Here is a 20,181-nt window from a genome sequence, read left to right on the forward strand (position 1 = left end):
TGTTTTACTACAAATAGGGATGCTCAATCACACTTTTTGTAGACCAATACCAAGTTCGAGGAGTAGTATCAAATAATAATAATAATAATAATAATAATAATAATAATAATAATACATATCAAATACCAAAAGACCTATATATCCCAATATAGCAATTTTCCTTTAAGTTGCATGAAATTAATGTCACTTTTCCTTTCTAATTTCTGGTTCTTGATTGGATGACGGCTACAAATAGGGCAGCCAATAGGTGTCTGCAATACCTTAAAATAAGGCTGATATCGGCACAGATACCTATAACCGGTATCAGTATTCTCCCATCCCTAACTATGAACATTGGGTCACTTATTTTACACTTGTATATTGTGAGGCAGATATTCTAAACACTTTTCACTTTTTTGCACATTATTTCCTATGGGAAAAATAATTTCCAACTCCAAAATCTGTTAGACCACCAAGCTAGAAGAGATTGATGTGCACGATCTGTCGTGGCTTCTCTTATATCACACTGGTGGTGCGTAATTAGACATCTGCACAAACAACCACAAAGTGTTTGCGCTGTGCATCTGCAGCATACAAAACGTGTTGAGAGATCCTGGATAGATTTTGCAAGGCTAATCCAAATCCGGGTTCAGTCAGAGTTCATCCCCTCTTGACATATTTTCCCTTTGGACAAAAATCAACAAATGATCCCTCACGTCACAAACGTGCAGGCTCTCAAGCATACAAACACTCAACAAGATACACACTAAAAAGTTTGGAGAAAACCTTTTGTTCCTTTTGTTCCTTGTTAAAGTCCTCGCGCATTTCTACTTTCTTGGTTTGTGATTTATCAGGCAAACAAAATAGTGCCGGAGGATATAGAATTGAAAATTAGATGTATGAATTTCACCAGGGAGAGGTGGGGTCATTTAAATAGATCTGAATCGGGGTCACGCGCGAGGCAGGTGAAGCGAGGAACTCGGGTAGGCGTAAAAATGGAAAAATAAAAGGAAAACGTTGGTAGTTGCAAAGACCTGTTAGGCTCAGTGAAGAGTTATCGCTCTGTCACGTGAGAGGCTGTCACACAATATCAATTGTTTGCAGTTTAAAAACAAAAAAAGCCATTTGGTCTGTGTGCATTTCATTTGTTGGCCACACATGAGGTCATGTCAGCTTTTTTTTGTTTGTGTAGCCTCGACATGCATTGTGATTTTTGTGATATAACCGAGACATCTCAGCAACCAAGAAGAGGAAATTCTTAGTGTAGTGTTTGTTCTAAAAGAAACAAAAAATCATAATTTCTAAAAACCACATCATAGTTGAAAAAGTGAAAAGTCTAATTTGATCACAGTAAAGTGCACAATCTACAGAAAAATTTTCTTTTTTAGGTTAAAATAACTTACCAGTACTTTAACCGCCAGGTTCCATTGGTACTTGCCAACGGCAGAACCAAGAATGTTTTGGCACTTTTGGTCAAGTTTTAAATCTATCCGTGTCGTCCATCCATACCATGTCTGCGTACTAGCTAGCTTGCGCTAAGCTAACCTAGGAGGGTTCCTCTCTGTTCTGGCGTCCAAAATGTGTCTTTCATCTTTTCTCTGTCAGGAGTCACCACAGTGTGTGCTACACACATAGAGGAATTTCAATAAGACAGAAACATAGCATTCCAGAAAAATATGTGATATTAGTAGAGATGCCAATAATGGCCAACTATATAGTGGAGGAGTACTGTCATCCCATCTTGACACTCCTACTGGACTGCACCTTTTAGCAAAAAATTGCTATTGGATCCCAATTGTTCACCTGATTTGGAGGACTTGGACCACTTTACACTCTCAAAAGGTGCCTGATGGGAGTTCATTACAGCGTGCGAGCGGGGGAAGGCGTGTGTGTGTGTGTAGATAGGTGTGCGTTTTGTCTCGCTGCGGTGCCACTGGGGTGTGTAATTGAAATGGAAATGAGCCAATCAAAGAGTGTGATGGCGAGTCACGCTGCCCTGTGCTCTTTCCAAATTTAGGCTCTTCGTATTCTTGAATGCATGTTTGTGTGTGGACATTTCTTGACCCCTTATGTTGGAGCGTTATTGGTATCAGTTTGCGATGGATTTTAGACCCCCTGAGCTACCATGTCTGGGCTAATTCGCCTGGTTGACTTTGTGGTGTGATCTGCAGCCTTCCAAGACAGCTGCACCATAACAGAGACGTGTAATTATCACCATTTTACAATTAGCCTACCATTTAACTCCGCTCCTTAATTACCTGTGTTTGTGCCAGAAAGCCTCCCCTGACTTGTTTCTCTATGTCTTTGCAAAAAATAAAATAAAAAAGTCAATTGTGAGGAAGTGTATTAGAAAATGGAAAAGTGATTGTAATAGCTCGGTCAAGTACGTTTGGGGCTTAGTTATTCCACAACAACTCCATCTGGGCAGCTTCATTTTGCCAGCTTTCAGTATCACTGTGAGGGATTTCACTGAATTACAAACAAATTTCACATTTTTAGAGAGAGAGAGAGAGAGAGAGAGCCATCCAGGGTGTACCTCACTTCACGAACAAAATAAAAAGTGACAGAATACAGACTGATTTACTTCAGTTCATTGACAGAGGTAATTTCAAAAGCGTCTGACAATTTCCGCAACTACAGGTCCACTTTCTTTTCATCAAAAATAGTCACAAAACTTCAAGAGCTCCCCCAGCTCGTTGGTGTTACTACAGGATATCCCCCCTGCCTCCATTTCACTCATCTTACCTGCCACACTTCATTTGAATTCTGCTGGCGCATCTCATACAGATGTTGATGTATATTTGAACATGTCCATTTTGTGGTGAAGACTGACTTCCTCTCCCTGCCGAGAGGCAGTTGACAGAATACTAAGAAAAGCCGCAGGCGATCGAAGATGCCATCACTAGCAAGGCAGAGATCCAGCCGATGAGGCCTCTTTTTTTTTTTTTTTTTTTTTTTTTTTTTTTAGATTTGGATGTTATATTTAATACAGAATACTCTTTCAATTGCAACAGTGGCTCGCCATCTATTTTGTGGGCAACCACAGGGAGAACATGAAACTTCACTCAGGAAGTCATAGCAGAGATTCAAACACAGAACTCCAGAACTGTGAGGCAGATTTGCTAGCCACTTGCTAACCGAACTGAAATAGACCCTATGTACACTAAATACTGGAACGGAATATAAATGAACATCTAATATTTAATGCAGGTGTTGTTTCTATGACAATTTTCTTATTTGCGTCTGTCTGACTATCTGGTTCTGGCAAATGATTCTGCTCCAGAAATTCTATTACCCAACAAAAGTTCATTCAAACATGGCCTGACCAGGAAAAAAAACAATCAGCTGGAGAATAGTCAGACTATTCTGACAATGGTAACAAACCATTTGTATAACGAGGTACTATTTCTAATAGGGGTGCACCAATCGATCGGCCGTGATCAAGTGGCCCAGAGTTCCATATTTTGGGGGGTATTGGTGATTGGTCGATCCCTCAAATTAAATCCAATCTTGTCCACTGATCTCCTCTCCCTCCTCAGAGGTTTGTCTCTCTCCCTCTCTCAGAAGTCAGCCATATTCCTCTTCTTCTGACATTAATAAATGGGTTTTCCTTTTTATTTGAGAAAACTACTTCATGTGCCTTAAAACAACCCATTTGTGTTGTTTCACAGTAATTGTTCAATGTTTTACAAAAAAAACGAGATTGGAACATTCAAGGTAGAGATAGACCGATTATCGGCTGGGCCGATTATCGGCGCCGATATTCAGTATTTTGAGAAATATCGGCATCGGCCATTTTGAAGAATCATATGGCCGATAATAGATCCTTTTTTTTTTTTTAAGTGTTAACTTCAGGGAACTAATTTAAATGTAAATTTAAAAAAAAAAAGTTTTTATTTTCATTTTTGTCGACCCTGGGAACTCTCTGCACCTTCTGTTTTTGATTGAAATTAAAAGTAAGATAAGTAACAATTCAATACTTTGGATATTTTGAAATTTTGGAAGACTTTTATTTTGTGTAGAAAATAATTGTTTGCTTTTATTTAACTTTTGAAAACATGCGACTGCGCCTGGAAGATCCAAGAACTTGTCTATTGACTAAGATTTTGAAGGGAAAAAAAAAAAAAAAAAAAAACCTTACAAATATTTTACGAACCCTAAAAGTTGCTCAACAAACCTGCTTTAAAATAAAAAAAAAATAAATAAAAAAGATAAGAGCTGGATTTTGTATTTTTTCCAAATTTTTATGTCCCTTTTTAGTGAAAATGAATATCGGCTCCAAATATCGGTTATCGGCATCCTTCACTACTAATATTTGGTATCGGTATCAGGCCCGAAAAAACCTGATCAGTCTATTTCTAATTCAAGGTTTATGTTGCCTGTTATGGGTCAGAAAAAAATAGGGATTGGCAGGTCACTCTTTTGAAAAGATCGGCGATCGGACAGAAAATTGGGATTTCTCGTGCTTAGTGAGCCAGGTGTGACGAGCAGATACCATTAGTGATGTAAACCGCTTGCTGGTTGCTCACTTGGCTAACACAGGATATCCTTATTTGTCTACATGTTGTCATATCAAAGATTCACTGGAAGCTTGGAACTTCTAGCTGTTTCCTCATGTAAACTTTCACTTTTTTGGAACCAAATCCTCCGTCCCTCCTTGTTCCTTGACGTTTCTCGCTTGGTGCCAGCACTGCTGCTCTTTTGCCAAGCGCCCTGCGCTGCTAGCACAAACCTCACACAGGCACACAAATGTGCCTGGAATTGGAAATGTGTTTCTTGAATGTTTGTGTTACATTACAGATATCTTTTGTGTCTGAGTTTACATGCTCACCAGGCCAAACAAGCTCAGCTTCATTTACAGTCATGGCCGGTCGCCACCATTGTGAATGCTGAGGCTTGAAGAGAAGGGCAGTTGAAACATGCCTCACGCATACATATACACACATTCACATATTCTCTAACCATTACGTCAGTGACATTTTAAAAGAGGAAGAGAGAAGCCTAGCTTTTCCTGGACGTCAGCAAACATGTTTTAAATGAGATGTTACAGATGAGCTGCTTGATGCTTTGCTTGTAAACGCTTCACAACGCTATTTACCCTGCAAGAGTAAACATAGGCGGGGGGCAAAAACATGCTTGTTCACGCTCACACATCCATATAAATGAATATACAAAGCAAAGCCAGCTGACGCAGATGTACATTGTAATGGGAAATGGCTGTGTGTACAGTTGCGACTTTTATAGTGACATTAATCATTCAATTATACCGACTCAAATGAAGTGACAAGCGAAGGCGCTCCAAGCAGATTGCCGGAATTGCTATGTGAGCTTAAAAAACCTTTGTGTGATGTGCGTTGGGATTGCCACTTTGTGGATTCGTAGTGCGGCAGACGCCGGATCAGCATTCCAGTACATATGCAGCGACTTGATCCGACAAAATCCATCCTCGAGTCGCAACTCCAAACTCCACCATGACGCAACTACAAAGTTGACTAGAGAGCATATAAAGTGAGAAAGAAATAACACAACAGGGATAGAAGAGGATCACACATAAAAAGCTGCGTGCATTTTCAGAGAATTTTTCTGTTTGACAGTTTTAAGAAGGAACAGAGAGAGTTCGCCGTGATTTATATATGTTAATCCTGAGCCCTCCAGAGTCTTTCTCATACTTTTTTGGGGTTTTCGAGGAAACCCTTCCTATAGTCTGCAGTTTTCAATTAAAAGTTTGGTCCGGTGTTACGGACTAGGTCTAAGCCGACATGCCAGATGGTTTGTTTCACAAATCCATCAAGGAAAGAGTGAATAGAAACTAATTGGGAAAAGGGCAGGGGCTTAAAAAATAACCCTGTTTAGATGGTGGTTCTGCCTGTCACATCCATTATAGGCCAATCAGATCAGAAAGTAATGGAGTAAACTACTACTTGACAAAAAGCCAGTGTCTCTTGTTGGTAATGAAAACATCCATTCAATTAAGAAATGATGCTGCAATAAATTCCCAGGAATAGCACGTACCCCTCAAAATCACCCTTAAGAAGCTTCTTTTTTTTTTTTTTTGGTCATGTTTGAATAAAAATTCAAAACATGCCAAGAGAGCATAAATGCTTTGAAATCTCGGTTTAAAACTATGCTCTTTTCCCTTACCTATGATTAAGGTCTCACAACATAAAATTATGTTTTCAGAAATCTTTAAGGAAACTTTAGGAAATTTTTTATTCATTTTCTTTACTTTGCATTTAAATCTTTTTTACTCAGTTTGTTACTGTTTTAAATGACGTAAAGCACTTTTAATTGCAGTATGTGAAGCATATTGAGCTATGTTGTGTATGAAATGTGCTATAAGTCAGTTAGTCATCTTTTTTCCACAAGCCCTAGGTACTGCCTAGTGTACTTGTTTTTTTTTAGTAAGTCCCTGTATAATACTCCTCCTCGATTTAGGATCTTAGGGTTTCCCCCAGAAAACATGCTAAGCCTGGTAGTCAGGGATGGACTAGGAATAAAATTTGGCCCGGGAAAATACTCGTTAGCGAGGGTTGTTCCGAATCCTATTCGCCGACGGGGAGGGTTGTGGACAACTAACAGCACGCTTCCGAATCAAATTTCTTGTTTGTCAATGAGTGAAGCGAGTGCGACGTGCGGCGATAGCTATTCATTGGCGTAACGTACTGGTGGAAGCCCTGAATCATTTTTTTCCAGCATAATAAAATGAGTGTTATGGGATTTTACAATATTATTTGATTTATTTTACAAATTCAGCTTGTTTTTTTTTCTCTATTTTTTTTCTATTTTTTTTATTGTTATTATTATTTCCCTCCCCAATTGCCATTTGAAGTTGGACATGACAGATTTGCAACATTTCCCAAATTATTATCAGTAGTCCAGCTGCCTCTCCAGCCGGATTTGCGGGTGAAATGAGTCACGGGCACCAGCTGTGCACAAGAGTGTCCATGTGCAATTTTGTGGCTGGAACTATCACGCTGAGAGCGCTTGAGGAGAGTGTTAAAAAGTCACACAAGCATGTTTTACAGGCGTTTTCTCAGTGACCCTGAAGCCGGGCCGCTGCAGACCCTCGCGGCAATTGCGCTCTAATTTAGGGCATTCCGCAGGTGTGGGAGCTATTCTTTCATCAGCAGATGAGATGTGTTGAACGCGTGTTTAGGTTTGTTGTCGACATCTGATGAATCGGTATGTATCAAAGCCCTCTGACCCCCAAGTGGCCTCTTCTCGTATGGCCATCAGGGAGCGGGCGCGGTGTTTTTCTCATCATGACATTTCTCATCTGGACCCCCGTGATCTTTTGTACCATGTCTGCGTTTGTCCTTCGCTCTGCAAACATTTTCAAGTGCTTTTTCTTCTGCGGAGAAGCGTTTTTTTTTTTCCCACACTTGATTGCTCTCTCCATGTGCAGATGTGTGTGCAAGTATGTGCCGCAATGACAGATTTATAGATATAAACAAACTCGCGTAAAGAAATTTATTGAAGCTTGAAGATGAGAGGCCGGCTGCCAGTAAATTTCAACGCCACACTGACAGCGTTCAGAGTGTGTCAAGCTTGCACTCTGCATGTGTGCTAAATTCAAACAATTTCGTCCGTCGTATTTGAGGGACTGTTCAGGCTTCCGTTTCATCAATGTGACATTTTTTTTTGGTTTTGTGTTCTAGATTCCATCGTGGGGACTATCACATCGACGTGTGCATTAATGACTACCTGGATGTCTACTGCCCACACTACGCGGACTCGGTGCCCGAGGAGAGGACGGAACGCTACGTCCTCTACATGGTCAACTATGACGGTTACAGCACGTGCGACCACACCTTCAAGGGCTTCAAGCGCTGGGAGTGCAACCGGCCGCACTCGCCCAATGGGCCGCTCAAGTTCTCGGAGAAGTTTCAGCTCTTCACCCCCTTCTCTTTGGGCTTCGAGTTCAGACCGGGAAGAGAATATTACTACATCTGTGAGTATTCATTCCGTAATGTTTACTTGTATTGCTTGGCAGATCTGTGATGTGTCAATCAGTAGTTGGTTTTGCAAATTTCTGGCATCTTTTAAAATTGTGATTCTTGTGGCAATGTGATAGGAGTAAAACTGAACATTAGCAAAATTGAAGGTTAGTAGCCCATGTTAACCAAAAATGTAAAAAAAAAGAAAAAAAAAGTAGGGGTGTCAAAATTTGTGTGTTAATTTTGAGTTAATTTAACGACAACAATTTTTTTAACGCACAATTAATGACTTACTTGGAAAGCCTGAACTGGGGGAATTCCAGTCGCAACGCAGCAGACACGCCCACGTAATAATAATGCACTTATTTGCGGAGACTGGGGTCAAGATATATTTTACAATTTTAAAAATGTGCAGAATTTCACAATTACTTCATGTTAAAGATTAGATAGCTCTTAATATGAAAAGAAATTGCACTGAGCTGTCACCAATGTCTTACAAATGCAATTATGCCATCTAGTGGCAGAAAAATTACCTCAACACAGTACCGTACATCTTTTTAATTTTCATTCAATTTTATGAATTGTTATGAAATTACGTTATCAATGACTAAAATATGCAGTCATAATTCTATTAGTTTAACATTTTATCCACTTTTTTGTTAACAGGAGTATGAAAACTTAGAAAAAATTGTACATTTTATTGTACATTTAGAACAGATATAAAATTTGCAACTTATCGTGAGTTAACTATTGAAGTTATGCGATTAATTATAATTTTAAAAAAAATTAAAAACTTTCCGACCACATTACAACCTGCAACAGTAGTGTACCAAAAAAACGAAAAGAAAAAAATAAAACCTGCTCATCCCGCAAAACATTTTAGGAACTTTTCCACCTCAACGCAACTCTAATGTTTGTGGCGCATGTGCTGCTTACAGCTGTGGTGATTTGTTAAATTCTATGAAAAAAATGCACAAAAATATTCATCCATAAAACAAAATAAGTGCACACGTTATAATTTTATTACTTATAAAGCATGCCCTAAAATTGAAGACACTGTCTGCTCCAAGAGTTTGTTTGGCCTTAGTAAGGAATTTGAATTTATTTGCTCCCCCTAATAAATCATTGAAATAGAATTAATCTGTTCCAGCAAGCCAATTTTTGTTGGAATAAAACTCTAAATATATTCAGGTAGTGTTTATAGTTTCATTTCAGCGTGAAACAAATGAAAAATACCTGAAGAACACAATCTGTCAGCCATAATTTCCTGGAAAACCTTTCCCTAAAATGGCAAAGGTATTCGGAGGCCGCGGGGGTTATAATGAGCCCAGCTCGAAAGTTATTGCAAGATTCTCCAGCTGCATTATCCCGGAGTCTTCAAAAGGAATACCCTTCATCATGCTCCTCTTCATCTCATGTTAAATGTTCACTTGTCTGCGTCTTAGCATTAGAAGCGAGTCACTTTGAGGTTATCTCCAGTTGAAGGGTGCTTAAAGCCAGAGAAACCTCTGAGGCTCAACTGTGTCAGGAGGAATGGATGGAGGCTTCAGAAAAGTCAAAATGAACTTCAGTCCTTTCATACATCCTTAATAGTATGTTGAATAAAATGAATCAGTGATAGTTTAGAATTGACCCGCACTGTGATATTCAAAGGGATTTTTACCAAAATGAAATTAAACCAGTTGGTTTTCCCTTTGAAAATTGCTACACGAAAAGTATTTAAAAAACATGGAAGGAGGAAATTTTCTTGGATGAAAGACAGATCAGCCCACTGCATTAGACCAGTGAATGGACACTGGCAAAATATTACACTCTAAAGTCAAACCTCGGTTTTTCGAACGCTTCTGTTCTCAACCAAATCGGTTTGCAACCAGAAAATTTGAGAATTTTATGTCTCAGAACTCATCCAAAAATTCGGCTCTCAACCAAACTGAAAAAAGCCAAGCGTACCTGAACGTGACTCACTCGGGAGAAAAAGCCGAGCGTACCTGAACGCGACTCACTCGGGAGCCGAGCTAACTCGAATGCCCAGGATGCTTCCTCCGTTGCACATTCGTGTTCAAAGTTCGTTTGGAGCAGACCTGTTCATTGTTATATACGCAAATCTTTTTTTTTTTAGTTTTGCACCGTGTATTAGCCCCTAATCATGGGTCCAAAGAAAGCAAGTGCAAGTGGTAAAGCTGGTGAAGAAAAGAGGAAAGTAGTGCGCAGAACTATTGAATTTAAAAAAGAAATGTTTGCATTGTGTTTTTTTTTTTTTTTTTCATCATTTTAGATAGGATATCTAAATAAAACAGTGTCTATTTCTACCCTTTTCTATTTATGGTCAACAGGATACAGTGCAGTTTATGGTGTAAAATAGTAAAAAAAAAAAAAAAAAAACTTGGAAAAAGTTTTTTTTAGACTTGGAACGGATTAAAATTATTTACATTAATTATAATGGGAAAATTTTTTTCGGATTTCGAACAAATCGCTTTTAGAACAGCCTTCTGGAACGGATTATGTTCGAAAACCGAGGTTTGACTGTATATACTTTTAACCTAAAAATTCTGTTCATGTTAGATATAGTTCAGACACTTGCAATGTGCTTTAATGAGCAAAAAAGTTGATTGAGGGAAGTTTGTCCTCCTACAAAAGACTCGTTTCTCTTGGGAGATGGAGGAGTGGGCGCAGTCGCCACCATATGACAAATTTAATACCGAACTTGCAAATTGATGGCACATTTATGTTCTGAAATGAGGGCCATTAGTTTCCTGTCTGCTTTATGCATTATTGATTCAGCTATTTGGAGGAAAAGTTTTAAGGTTTGTGCACTTTTTGCGCTAATGAGGAAAAACAAGTTTCTCTGCAGGCAAAATTAACTGAACACTCAGACATAACATGACTACAATGTCAGACCTCTGCCAGGGAAGAACAATATCAATTTGGATCATCGCTAAATGATGCATTACTGGGAAATTATTAAAATGTATCCTGAAGCGACACCAATATTTTATGGATTCTTCTCCAATCCATGCCCTACACGTTTGCAACAAAAACTCCTTGGTATTATAATCCTAATAGGATTCCTTGGAGGAACACTAAATTTTATATTGTGTTTCATCGGCCCGCTGTATCGCAGATTTTTATTTTCGAATGCATCTATCTGTCACACAAATTCTCACTATATTGCAGAAATCTGACGTTTATAGTAGTCATCTTTTTTTTGTGCGTTTTCAGAGTGTGCTGAGTTACTGTGATATACACACACAGGCACGCACACGCACACAAATCACATTTTTTCAGACCGGTACAAGTACCAACACTGAACTCTTGAAAAGTCATTAATGTACCGATACAACTAGTACGTTTGTTTGACTAATACAATTTCCGGGGTGTGGGGGGTGAGGACCCTAAGTGACAATTTTTTAAGAAAGACCTATATATCCAATAGCATTTTTTTTAAATTGTATAAAATTAACTCTTTTACCGCCAAAAACGTTTAATAACGATTAATAAAATCAAGATGTATGCCGCCATAAACGTTAATTGACGTCAACTTTTTTTTTTTTTTTTTTTTAATCAGTGGGCAGTGGAACATCTCAGTGGAGTGCTGCCTTGTCTATGGGGTTGTGAAATCAAAAATAGCCACTAGGGGTGTGAATTGCCTAGTACCTGACGATTCGATTCGTATCACGATTCCCAGGTCACGATTCGATTCGATACCGATTAATCCCGAATTTATAAGTCGATTGTTGCGATTTTTTTTCATTCAAATTTAGAAAATACTAATCAGTAAGCTTGTAGAGTAGAGATCGACCGATAATCGGTCGGGCCGATAATCGGGGCCGATATTTGACATATTGGTACATATCGGTATCGGTCTGTTTTATTAATCTGACGGCCGATATGAGCGATCCATTTAAAACTCCGTCTTTTCGCTTCGAATGCAGCCCAGAGCGTCTCTGTCTGTTATGGAGTCCAACTCCAGCAATGTAACGCCCATAGCAGCATTTGATTGGTTAGCCGTGCAAGAGCCAGAACCAATCAGTAGTGTATGCCTGTATCACAGTAGCCGGTCACACACGCACCCACGTACACAACGCGACAGACACATGCTTCGAAGGTAAGTTACAAGAGAAGAGACTCCGCCGATCGTTTCACCATGATAAGCTAAACACATTGAATTATGTTGTGTATTAAATGCACTATATGAATGGAGCTGCATTGCCTTGCATTGAATCCCCGCTAGCTAACAGTGGTGTGTCCAGCTTAGCATGTAGGCTAACACCCAGTAGCTAATTCGCTACTTGAACTACTCGGGGAGGGAATCACACACATTTTCACTTAATTAAGTAAATAATGTTTGTTAGAAAGGTTCCAAATATTAACAGTTGTCATTATTATATTGTCTAGTTCCATGTTAAGAGTAGAGTAACGTCATTATATTTACCTCTCGTGACGCACACATTGCATTCTGGGTCACGTCCATTACTTGTTGCATAGCGGTTATTATGCAGTGAGATGCCACAATGACACTAAATAGCGTTTAGTTACTTTATATTGTGTTTATTTGTCGCACTGGTTTGCCATTGTGTGCCTTAAGCTTCGACGTCGATTTGATTGACAGCTCGTTGTGCACCTCGTTAAAGTCCGCTCCGTAACAAATTAAGTGTCTCAAACACCGTTTAACTACACGAACGTGTCCTCTTCCGTATGTTTGGCATTAGTAGAGAAGTGCACTAAAGTATAGTGTGCTTATTTGCTCGTTTTGTCTCTCTTTTCACGTCATGTCTGCCGTCATTTGGGACATTATCCTCTCAATGGATGCCACTAATATGTAACATCTACGGCCGTACACGGCTGCAATTAATGTTCAGTGATGTAATTTCGTTACGTGCATCATACTTTGAATAATGAGCTCATGTTTGGTGTGTTGTATAACTTTCTCGTGTGTTAGTAACTATTCATGTGGACAGCTAAGATAGTGCTTGTTAATGTGAATTAGCAATGTTGCAGCCCAGTTATTACTTAGACAAGTACATCTGTGCCATTAAGTGATACAGTACAGTACAGTAGTGAGAGAATAGTGTGCCCATATACACACACGTGTCTATAAGTGTAAAACACATTAAACAGCAGAAACTGGCAGCGGTCCACCGCAACAATGTCTGTTTAACCAAGTTATTCTTACTATTATTATAACCAAGTTATTTTACTCAACCCTTTTTCTGCGTTGATTGGGGCATCCTAAGTGGCAGTAAACTACATGATGAAGTGTCTTTTGACAGTTCTCTTGTAGAGAGGAGTAGCATGATATTGCTGTTCTCGATTTAAGATCCTCAGCTTATCAAAACTGTCTATATGGTAACAATAACAATAATCATAATAAGGTCTACAAGAACTGAATGGTGTTCAGGGATGAATAGTTTTTCTCATGGAATTTTTTTATTTATTTTTGCTGTAGTAATAAGTAATGCCACAGCTGATGCACATTTTGAATGACAGGGTTCCTCCTATTACTTCAAAATATAAAAATATAACATTTATAGAATAAAACTACAAGTATCCCAAATGCTATAAAAGGTAATGTCACATTGGCCCCCACATTTAACTCCCCCCGCCACCAACGTCTTATTGCAGATAGAAGGATGTAAAATGAAAAGTGTAGTGTGAGAATCCATTGTAAAGAACGGTTAGGGTTTGCATTATTCAAAAATTTGGTGCCAACATTTTAACTTTTACTGCAAATGAATATCGGCTTCAAATATCGGTTATCTGCCTCCTTGACTACCGATAATCGGAATCGGTATCGGCCCTGAAAAAAGCATATCGGTCGATCTCTATTGTAGAGTGTAAGATTTATATGAAAATGTATTATTTATTTATCTTATAGAGGTTGTAATCTGTTTCATGTTTGAACAGCATTAAAATAAAATATTAAGGCTTAATGTTCCGTTCATATTTTTTACATTCTTCCATGCTCAAGGTGTGAATCCTAACCCGAAGTCAGACGTTTTGTTGAATATTTTTCCATTAAAAATGGAAGTTTAAAAATCGATTCACACACACACAAAAAAAAGGCAATGATGATAAGACGTTGAATCCGTTGAATCCGAATACCGAATGAACAATTCTGAGCTCTTTAAAAAAAAAAAACGATTTTTTTTTATTGAATCGATTCGAGAATCGCGCGATGTAGTATCGCGATATATCGCCGAATCGATTTTTTTAACACCCCTAATAGCCACTAACTGTGTCTGAAATTACAGTGAAACATGACGAACTCTCCATTTGACAACAAGTTACAATAATGGCTAGCTAGCACTATCAGCTGTAGATTTCTGTGTGGTTGCTCTCTTTGAACAGGCTTGCGTCTTCTCCTTCTGTCATTTATTGGGAGACTTTTGGTGTATGTTACCGTCACCATGCTTCAAGAGTCAGGAGTCAATGCTCTAATGCTGTCTGCTGCAGTACATTGATGATTCAAACCTCCCAAAAAATGTTGGTCCAATTCCAAATGGTCGAGTCAGGCCGTTAAAAGTTTTGGCTAACGTAATATGAGTTTGCCTGTGAACCTTTTATTGTGTTTGCTCCCCAAGCGACAGCACAGAACGGGTTCACCTGAGTTGGGCTTTTTGAGTGCGCAGATGTGTTTTCTCGATTGGCAACTTTTTATGGCGCGGTTAACCGAAGCATAACCCGAGATTTTTATCCAGATTTCTTTTCACATTTTCCCTCGCCTTGCTCCACCACACCTTAATGGGACCCTCGCAAAGTTTGCTGTGTGCTGAATCACGATCAGGAAAAATAAAATACAGGCTTGCACTCGTGTGACTATTTGTCTTTATCAAAATTTGCAATATGCTCCTTGTCATTTCGAGCCAAATGACACGGAGCGTCGTGCTAATGAAGATGAGAGGAGATCGAGTGCTGGATAGGGGTTAGCGGGGGGTTACACAACTCCTCCACTTGCTCATGTCGCTACTTGTAACGTTTATTTTTTACTGCTGAGAGATGCTTGTCCTGAGGGCCAGATTAAATTACCCTGCGACCGACAAGCCTTCCATGTAACACATGCAATCGGCAGTTGCGCGGCGTATTGGTTTAGTGTCCCGGGGCTTCATTGGCTATTGAATGATTCTAGCATACAGCCTCGCTGGCTAGCACGGCGGATATTAAAGTCATCTAGCATGAAGTCGTCTGACATGTGATTTCCCGCCGCCTTTGTGTCCAACTCCAATGTCCATAAAAAGCAGGCGGGACGGCTGCTGACGGATTGGGCTGTCTCTTTGGTGGACATTTTGTAGAACTGAAGGAAGATAGAGTGGTAGTTGCATTACGCCAGCTACACTCGTACCATTCATTCATCTGCGGCGTTTGTTTCCTTCTCCACCATCATCATCATCATCACGACCATCAGGAAGTGTTTCTCTTCTCATCACTGCAGTAGGCTCCATTTTTGTATTCCAATGCAGTTCTAATAATCCAGTGATAAATACAAGTATTCAACTGAGGCAGTTAAATTAAAGCACTAGACGGGCAACCTAATTACCGCTATTCTCTCAGGTTACATTTGGGTTTAATATGCCGTTATTGTGAATATTCAGGAGTTAAGATGGTGGAAAAACACGAGAAAAAAAAACAGCGGCTCAGACTTGATTATCTCTAATCTTTTATCTCTAATCCTTTTAAAAGAGCAAAACTGAATGCCACAGCTGCGGAAAATCTTTGGCTAATCTTGTTTGTGTGCCACCAGCAGGTCTGGTGGCTTTGCTTTTATGGTCATCGGAGTGTTATTAAATATTGTTTCAGGACACTCTCCATTTCCTGTGTGAGCAGCGTGCTTAACATGCTTGGTTCATTGTATTAACAACTGTTGCTAAACTGCAGACAACAGGTGAAAAAAAAACAGAATAATTTATACATTCATCACAAATGCAACTAGAATATATAAATGTTTTGCCAACCTCATACCTTTTATTCATGTTAAGATGTGATATCATTGCTCCTTATTTGCTAGCAGCTTTGATAATTTGTAGCGTCAAAGCTGTTGTAAGATTGTTAATAAAGTTGACATTCATGTGTTTGGATTCTATATTAAAATCCCATTTTTCAATGTCTGTACCAGTCTAGTGAGGTAAACAGACATGAAGTCAGGTTTGTATATAAAATGCCACATTACCCAAATGCCTTTCTAAGCAGATGGATTTTTGCTAGCTACTCCTAAGAGCTCTGACTGGGGGGTAAATGTTGCAGATTTAATGTTGAGGCGTCATGTTGAGTTCTGTAATTAAACTCTTCATTTCTGAAACAAACAAGAAGCCCGTTGCAATGTGATCAGCAAATAAAGTTGGTCCAAGGAGGATTAATTGGTATGGATACAAGGATAATTACTCACAAAAGAGAAATAGCAACGTCAAATCAATTAATAAAGTATGTAAAGACTTGAGAACAACAAATTGTTTTTTTTTTCTTACCCCATGAGTGTCTATGTGGGGAAACAGTGTAGAGAATCTATGTCTATCTTGTTGAGTTGTTACATTTATGACATACAAGTCCATTGCGTGCCACTCAGACCCTGTTGCAGCAGCTCCATTTGGTGGATTTGGTTTGTCACAGTCCAAGACGACCCCGATGCAAGCGGGCTGTAACAGCAAAAAAATACAAATACATTCATTGAGTCACATTTTTATCTGGATCAGCTCCGGATCGTAACGGATGCTTTCTCCTGTGTCTCTGTGTTCTCCTGTGCATCTGCAAAGTCGCAGGGAAATTGACAGTTGTGTAGTTTTTGCAAAATCCTGCCAACTGGCAAGCATCCAGATGATGGTCAAAATAATACTTAATTACTCTTGATGGAGGTAATCTGCTGATTGTCTATTTTTTTCCAATGCAGGAAGTTGCAGAACACAATAAGCCATTTGCAGTCACGCGCACCTATAGTATGGACAATATCGTCTTCAATAAACCTCAAATGTGGGATGCGGAATGAAGTTGGAATACCCATGTAAAACTCACGCAAACGCAGGGCGACCATGCAAACTCCACACAGAGAGGCCAGACTGAGCATCAGAACACATCTGTGAGACAGAAATCATGATAATTAAACTATTTGAAAAAATAAATGGTGCCCTAAACATGATCCCTGTGGGGCTCCATAACAGAGAGTCCACAAACTCAGATGAGGGCCATCTATTCATCAATTCACTTCAAACAAAAAACATATCGTATTTATCATGCCATAGCTCCGCAAATAAAGACTCCATCACATTTCCATTGTGGAAGTGTTGACGGGTGGCGCAGCTCAGCACAGACTCAGCAGTTAGACGGTGACCTTGTAACACATTTGCCTTCACTGTGCCAGTGCATAGTGTAGTGCGGTGTAGCGTAGCTAACAGAGAAAATTGTATGCATCATTAGCCACCCAAGTAGGCTATACTGCACACCTGCACCAGACACAAATGCCAATGTGTCCTGAGACCGAGGTTACTACCCTTGAGTGCTGAGATTAGTCATAAATACTGAGCCCATGTATATGAGGGCGAACATTACATAATTGAAAGCATTCTTACGTTGCATGTATTATTTCGAAATTCTCATTGGGGAGTTTTGCCAGTCTCTCTTTGCCTACATTTCCCAACAGTATAAATTTATTTAAAATTGCCCTTATTGGGCTACATATAATTCATGCATGCATAAACAGTTATATCGGCCGTTCCTCATCTCTAATAAAACTCGGAGGCTGAGGGAAAACAGGATGAAAAATGAATCGTCAGGGGCATGATTGATTAGCTTTCTTGTTTGTAGATTAGTATTAAGACGTCACATCATATTTATGTGCGGAAAGCGCCGCTTAATGATGTTTTCGCCCCTCCAGTTTACTGCGGGTCGAGAGGTGATTTTTGTTGCATCTGAAGAAATTAAATAAGACGAGGCGGCGTTCTCTGCTCTGCTAACCGAAAGAGATTCATCAGCGTGAGCGGGACGGCGGGAATGTGCTCAGATGGAGGTCATCATTCTTCACTTTTGTTTAATATCAGCGTCTTGTCACCGTTAGGAATTTTTATTAGCATATCGTACGAATGCTGAACTAGAATAATTACACAAGTGACATGTTACCAAATACAGTACGAACAAATCTGACATCAACCAGCACCCCCAAACAGATTGTGGTCTACCTCGGAATTTTCCACTGTAAATCCTTTTTTTTTTATTGGAGCTTTATTGGACACTGAGGTCCCATGCAAAATGTTGGGGCTAAACATTAAATGCTAGTTGTGAAACCCACACATAAAAAAAGTAGTCCATTTCAGATGTGCTTTTTTTTTTTTTAAAGGGCTTTCATCGAATCCCCTTCCCGCAAAAGCATCTTGGCTTCTGCGGTGGGTTTTTGTCAGTGTGTGTCAGAATCAACACGGGGATTTCAAACGTAGCGCTGAGCGCATACATAAGCGATTCAGCAAGAGCTCGCATTAAGAGTGAGGAGTGAGTGAGTTTCTTGGACAGACAGGGAAGATAAGCGAGGACAGCAGGAGCACTTCTCAGGTCAGGGATCGCAGGGCTGCGGCGGTTTAAGTGAAAGCCATCTCCCAGAATGCTGATGCAAGCGTGTTTTTTTTCATAATATGGACACCATCTTGTATTTGAGTTATTTTAATCTAAAAAAAGGGCAGATATCCAATATCAGCTCATCGCAAAAGATAAGGAGGCGGACTGGATGGGCTACTTGATGTGGTTGTGTGCTGATTCTCAAAGACTGCAACATTAGCTACAGTAGACCTGCCCAGTGGAATGATATCCATTGAAGATCTCTATTACAAATTTTACGTTAAGAATGCTCCATTCAGAATTATTTTTTGCTAATTTTTTTTTATTTTATTGTGGTTGTAAGCAGCACAACATTGTAGTGGTTTGCCTCATAGTTCTGATGTTTCAGTACCAGGTGTGAATCTTGGCTGCAGCCGTTCTTCTCGCTGCCACTAGAGGGAGCACATGGATCGATATGATGGATTAATTGGCGTTATTGTCCATCCATTTTCCAAAACGTGGTAGACAGGGTTTGATACTAGATTTTGACGGTATGAACCGTGAGCAAAAATATTGCAGTCTCATGATATTAAAATTACAGCCTTTGACCTATGCCCTTTTTAAAAAAAAAATATTTGGCTAAATAAAAACTGTAATTTTAATCTATTGAGACAGAATATATGTGCACCAAGTTTAAATAAATAAATAAATAAATAAATAAATAAATAAATAAATGTTAGTTCTTAGTAAGACACAGTGGCCCATCACTGATAAGCTATTTTTAGAACAGACCTGTGGACTACTCATGTTGTCATTGGGGCTAAGTAGTACCCACAACCACTATTTTATTTTATTTATTTATTTTTTTTTTTTGCGTAACTGCTCACCCCCACTCTTTGCTCACTGAAAAAAAAAGAAGTGACAATTAACATCAAACAGGCGGCTTGTTTACTCAACTCTGCTAGCAGCCAATCATGTTTTTCCATGCTTAAAAGTCCCTTCACTCTTACAAATGCAAACCAGTATTAGCGGTTATTGAAACCTTTTTTAAAAATACGGTAAACCGTCAAACCGTTAATCGGCACATGTCCCAGGTCAGCCGATTGCAGGGTACTTAAAGACACACAACCATTCACACTTACCGACATTTTGGAGTATTTATTAACCCAATGTCCATGTTTTGGAACGTGTGAGAGAACACACAATATCAACTTAGGAAAACCGGAGCCAAGATTTAAACCCATAACCTCAGAACTGTGAGCAGACATGCGAACCACAATGTCCACCGTGCTACTCATCAGTCAATAAATTTTTGCGGCTGGGTGACAGCATCCCTCAGCATTCGTATTCAATATTTCATCAAGCAGCAATTTTTATTTCATACTGCAAGGCTTCCTCTGGCATCTCTTACAAAGAGCAGAGATACACACCACAGCCGAAGCAGGAACGCGGCTTTTTGGACAAATTAAATAGGGGGTCGGTGTTCGGTCGGTTTTGTTAGCACTGTGGGAGGTTGACTAATGGTGACAAAGAGCTGGCGCCGTTCCATTGGCGGCACAAAGATGGAACCTGCATATGGGCGCCGTCATAACACGGCCAGCTCATCTGTTCATATGAAGAATCAAGCCTGTCACCGGCATCCACAATTCAGCTGACAGCATGGAGTTATGTACCTCGGACCTTCATGCACGTACGCATGCGGATGCATGAGCGCATTTTCCTCGCACGTGAATGGCGGGGTAGTAGCTGCACGCTG

At 39.5% G+C, this 20,181-nt stretch overlaps 1 protein-coding gene across 2 annotated transcripts in view; it reads left to right on the top strand.

The window, feature by feature from the left end:
* Positions 1-20,181, top strand: part of efna5b (ephrin-A5b) — a 118,131-nt gene that overhangs the window by 78,376 nt on the left and 19,574 nt on the right. For both annotated transcript variants that reach the window (XM_077522710.1, XM_077522711.1), the window contains exon 2: positions 7,638-7,930. In XM_077522710.1, coding sequence (XP_077378836.1) covers positions 7,638-7,930 — 293 coding nt within the window. The remainder of the gene's footprint in view (positions 1-7,637; positions 7,931-20,181) is intronic.

The sequence above is a fragment of the Festucalex cinctus genome, chromosome 5 (genome assembly GCF_051991245.1).
Source record: "Festucalex cinctus isolate MCC-2025b chromosome 5, RoL_Fcin_1.0, whole genome shotgun sequence".
NCBI classification, from domain to species: Eukaryota; Metazoa; Chordata; class Actinopteri; order Syngnathiformes; family Syngnathidae; genus Festucalex; species Festucalex cinctus.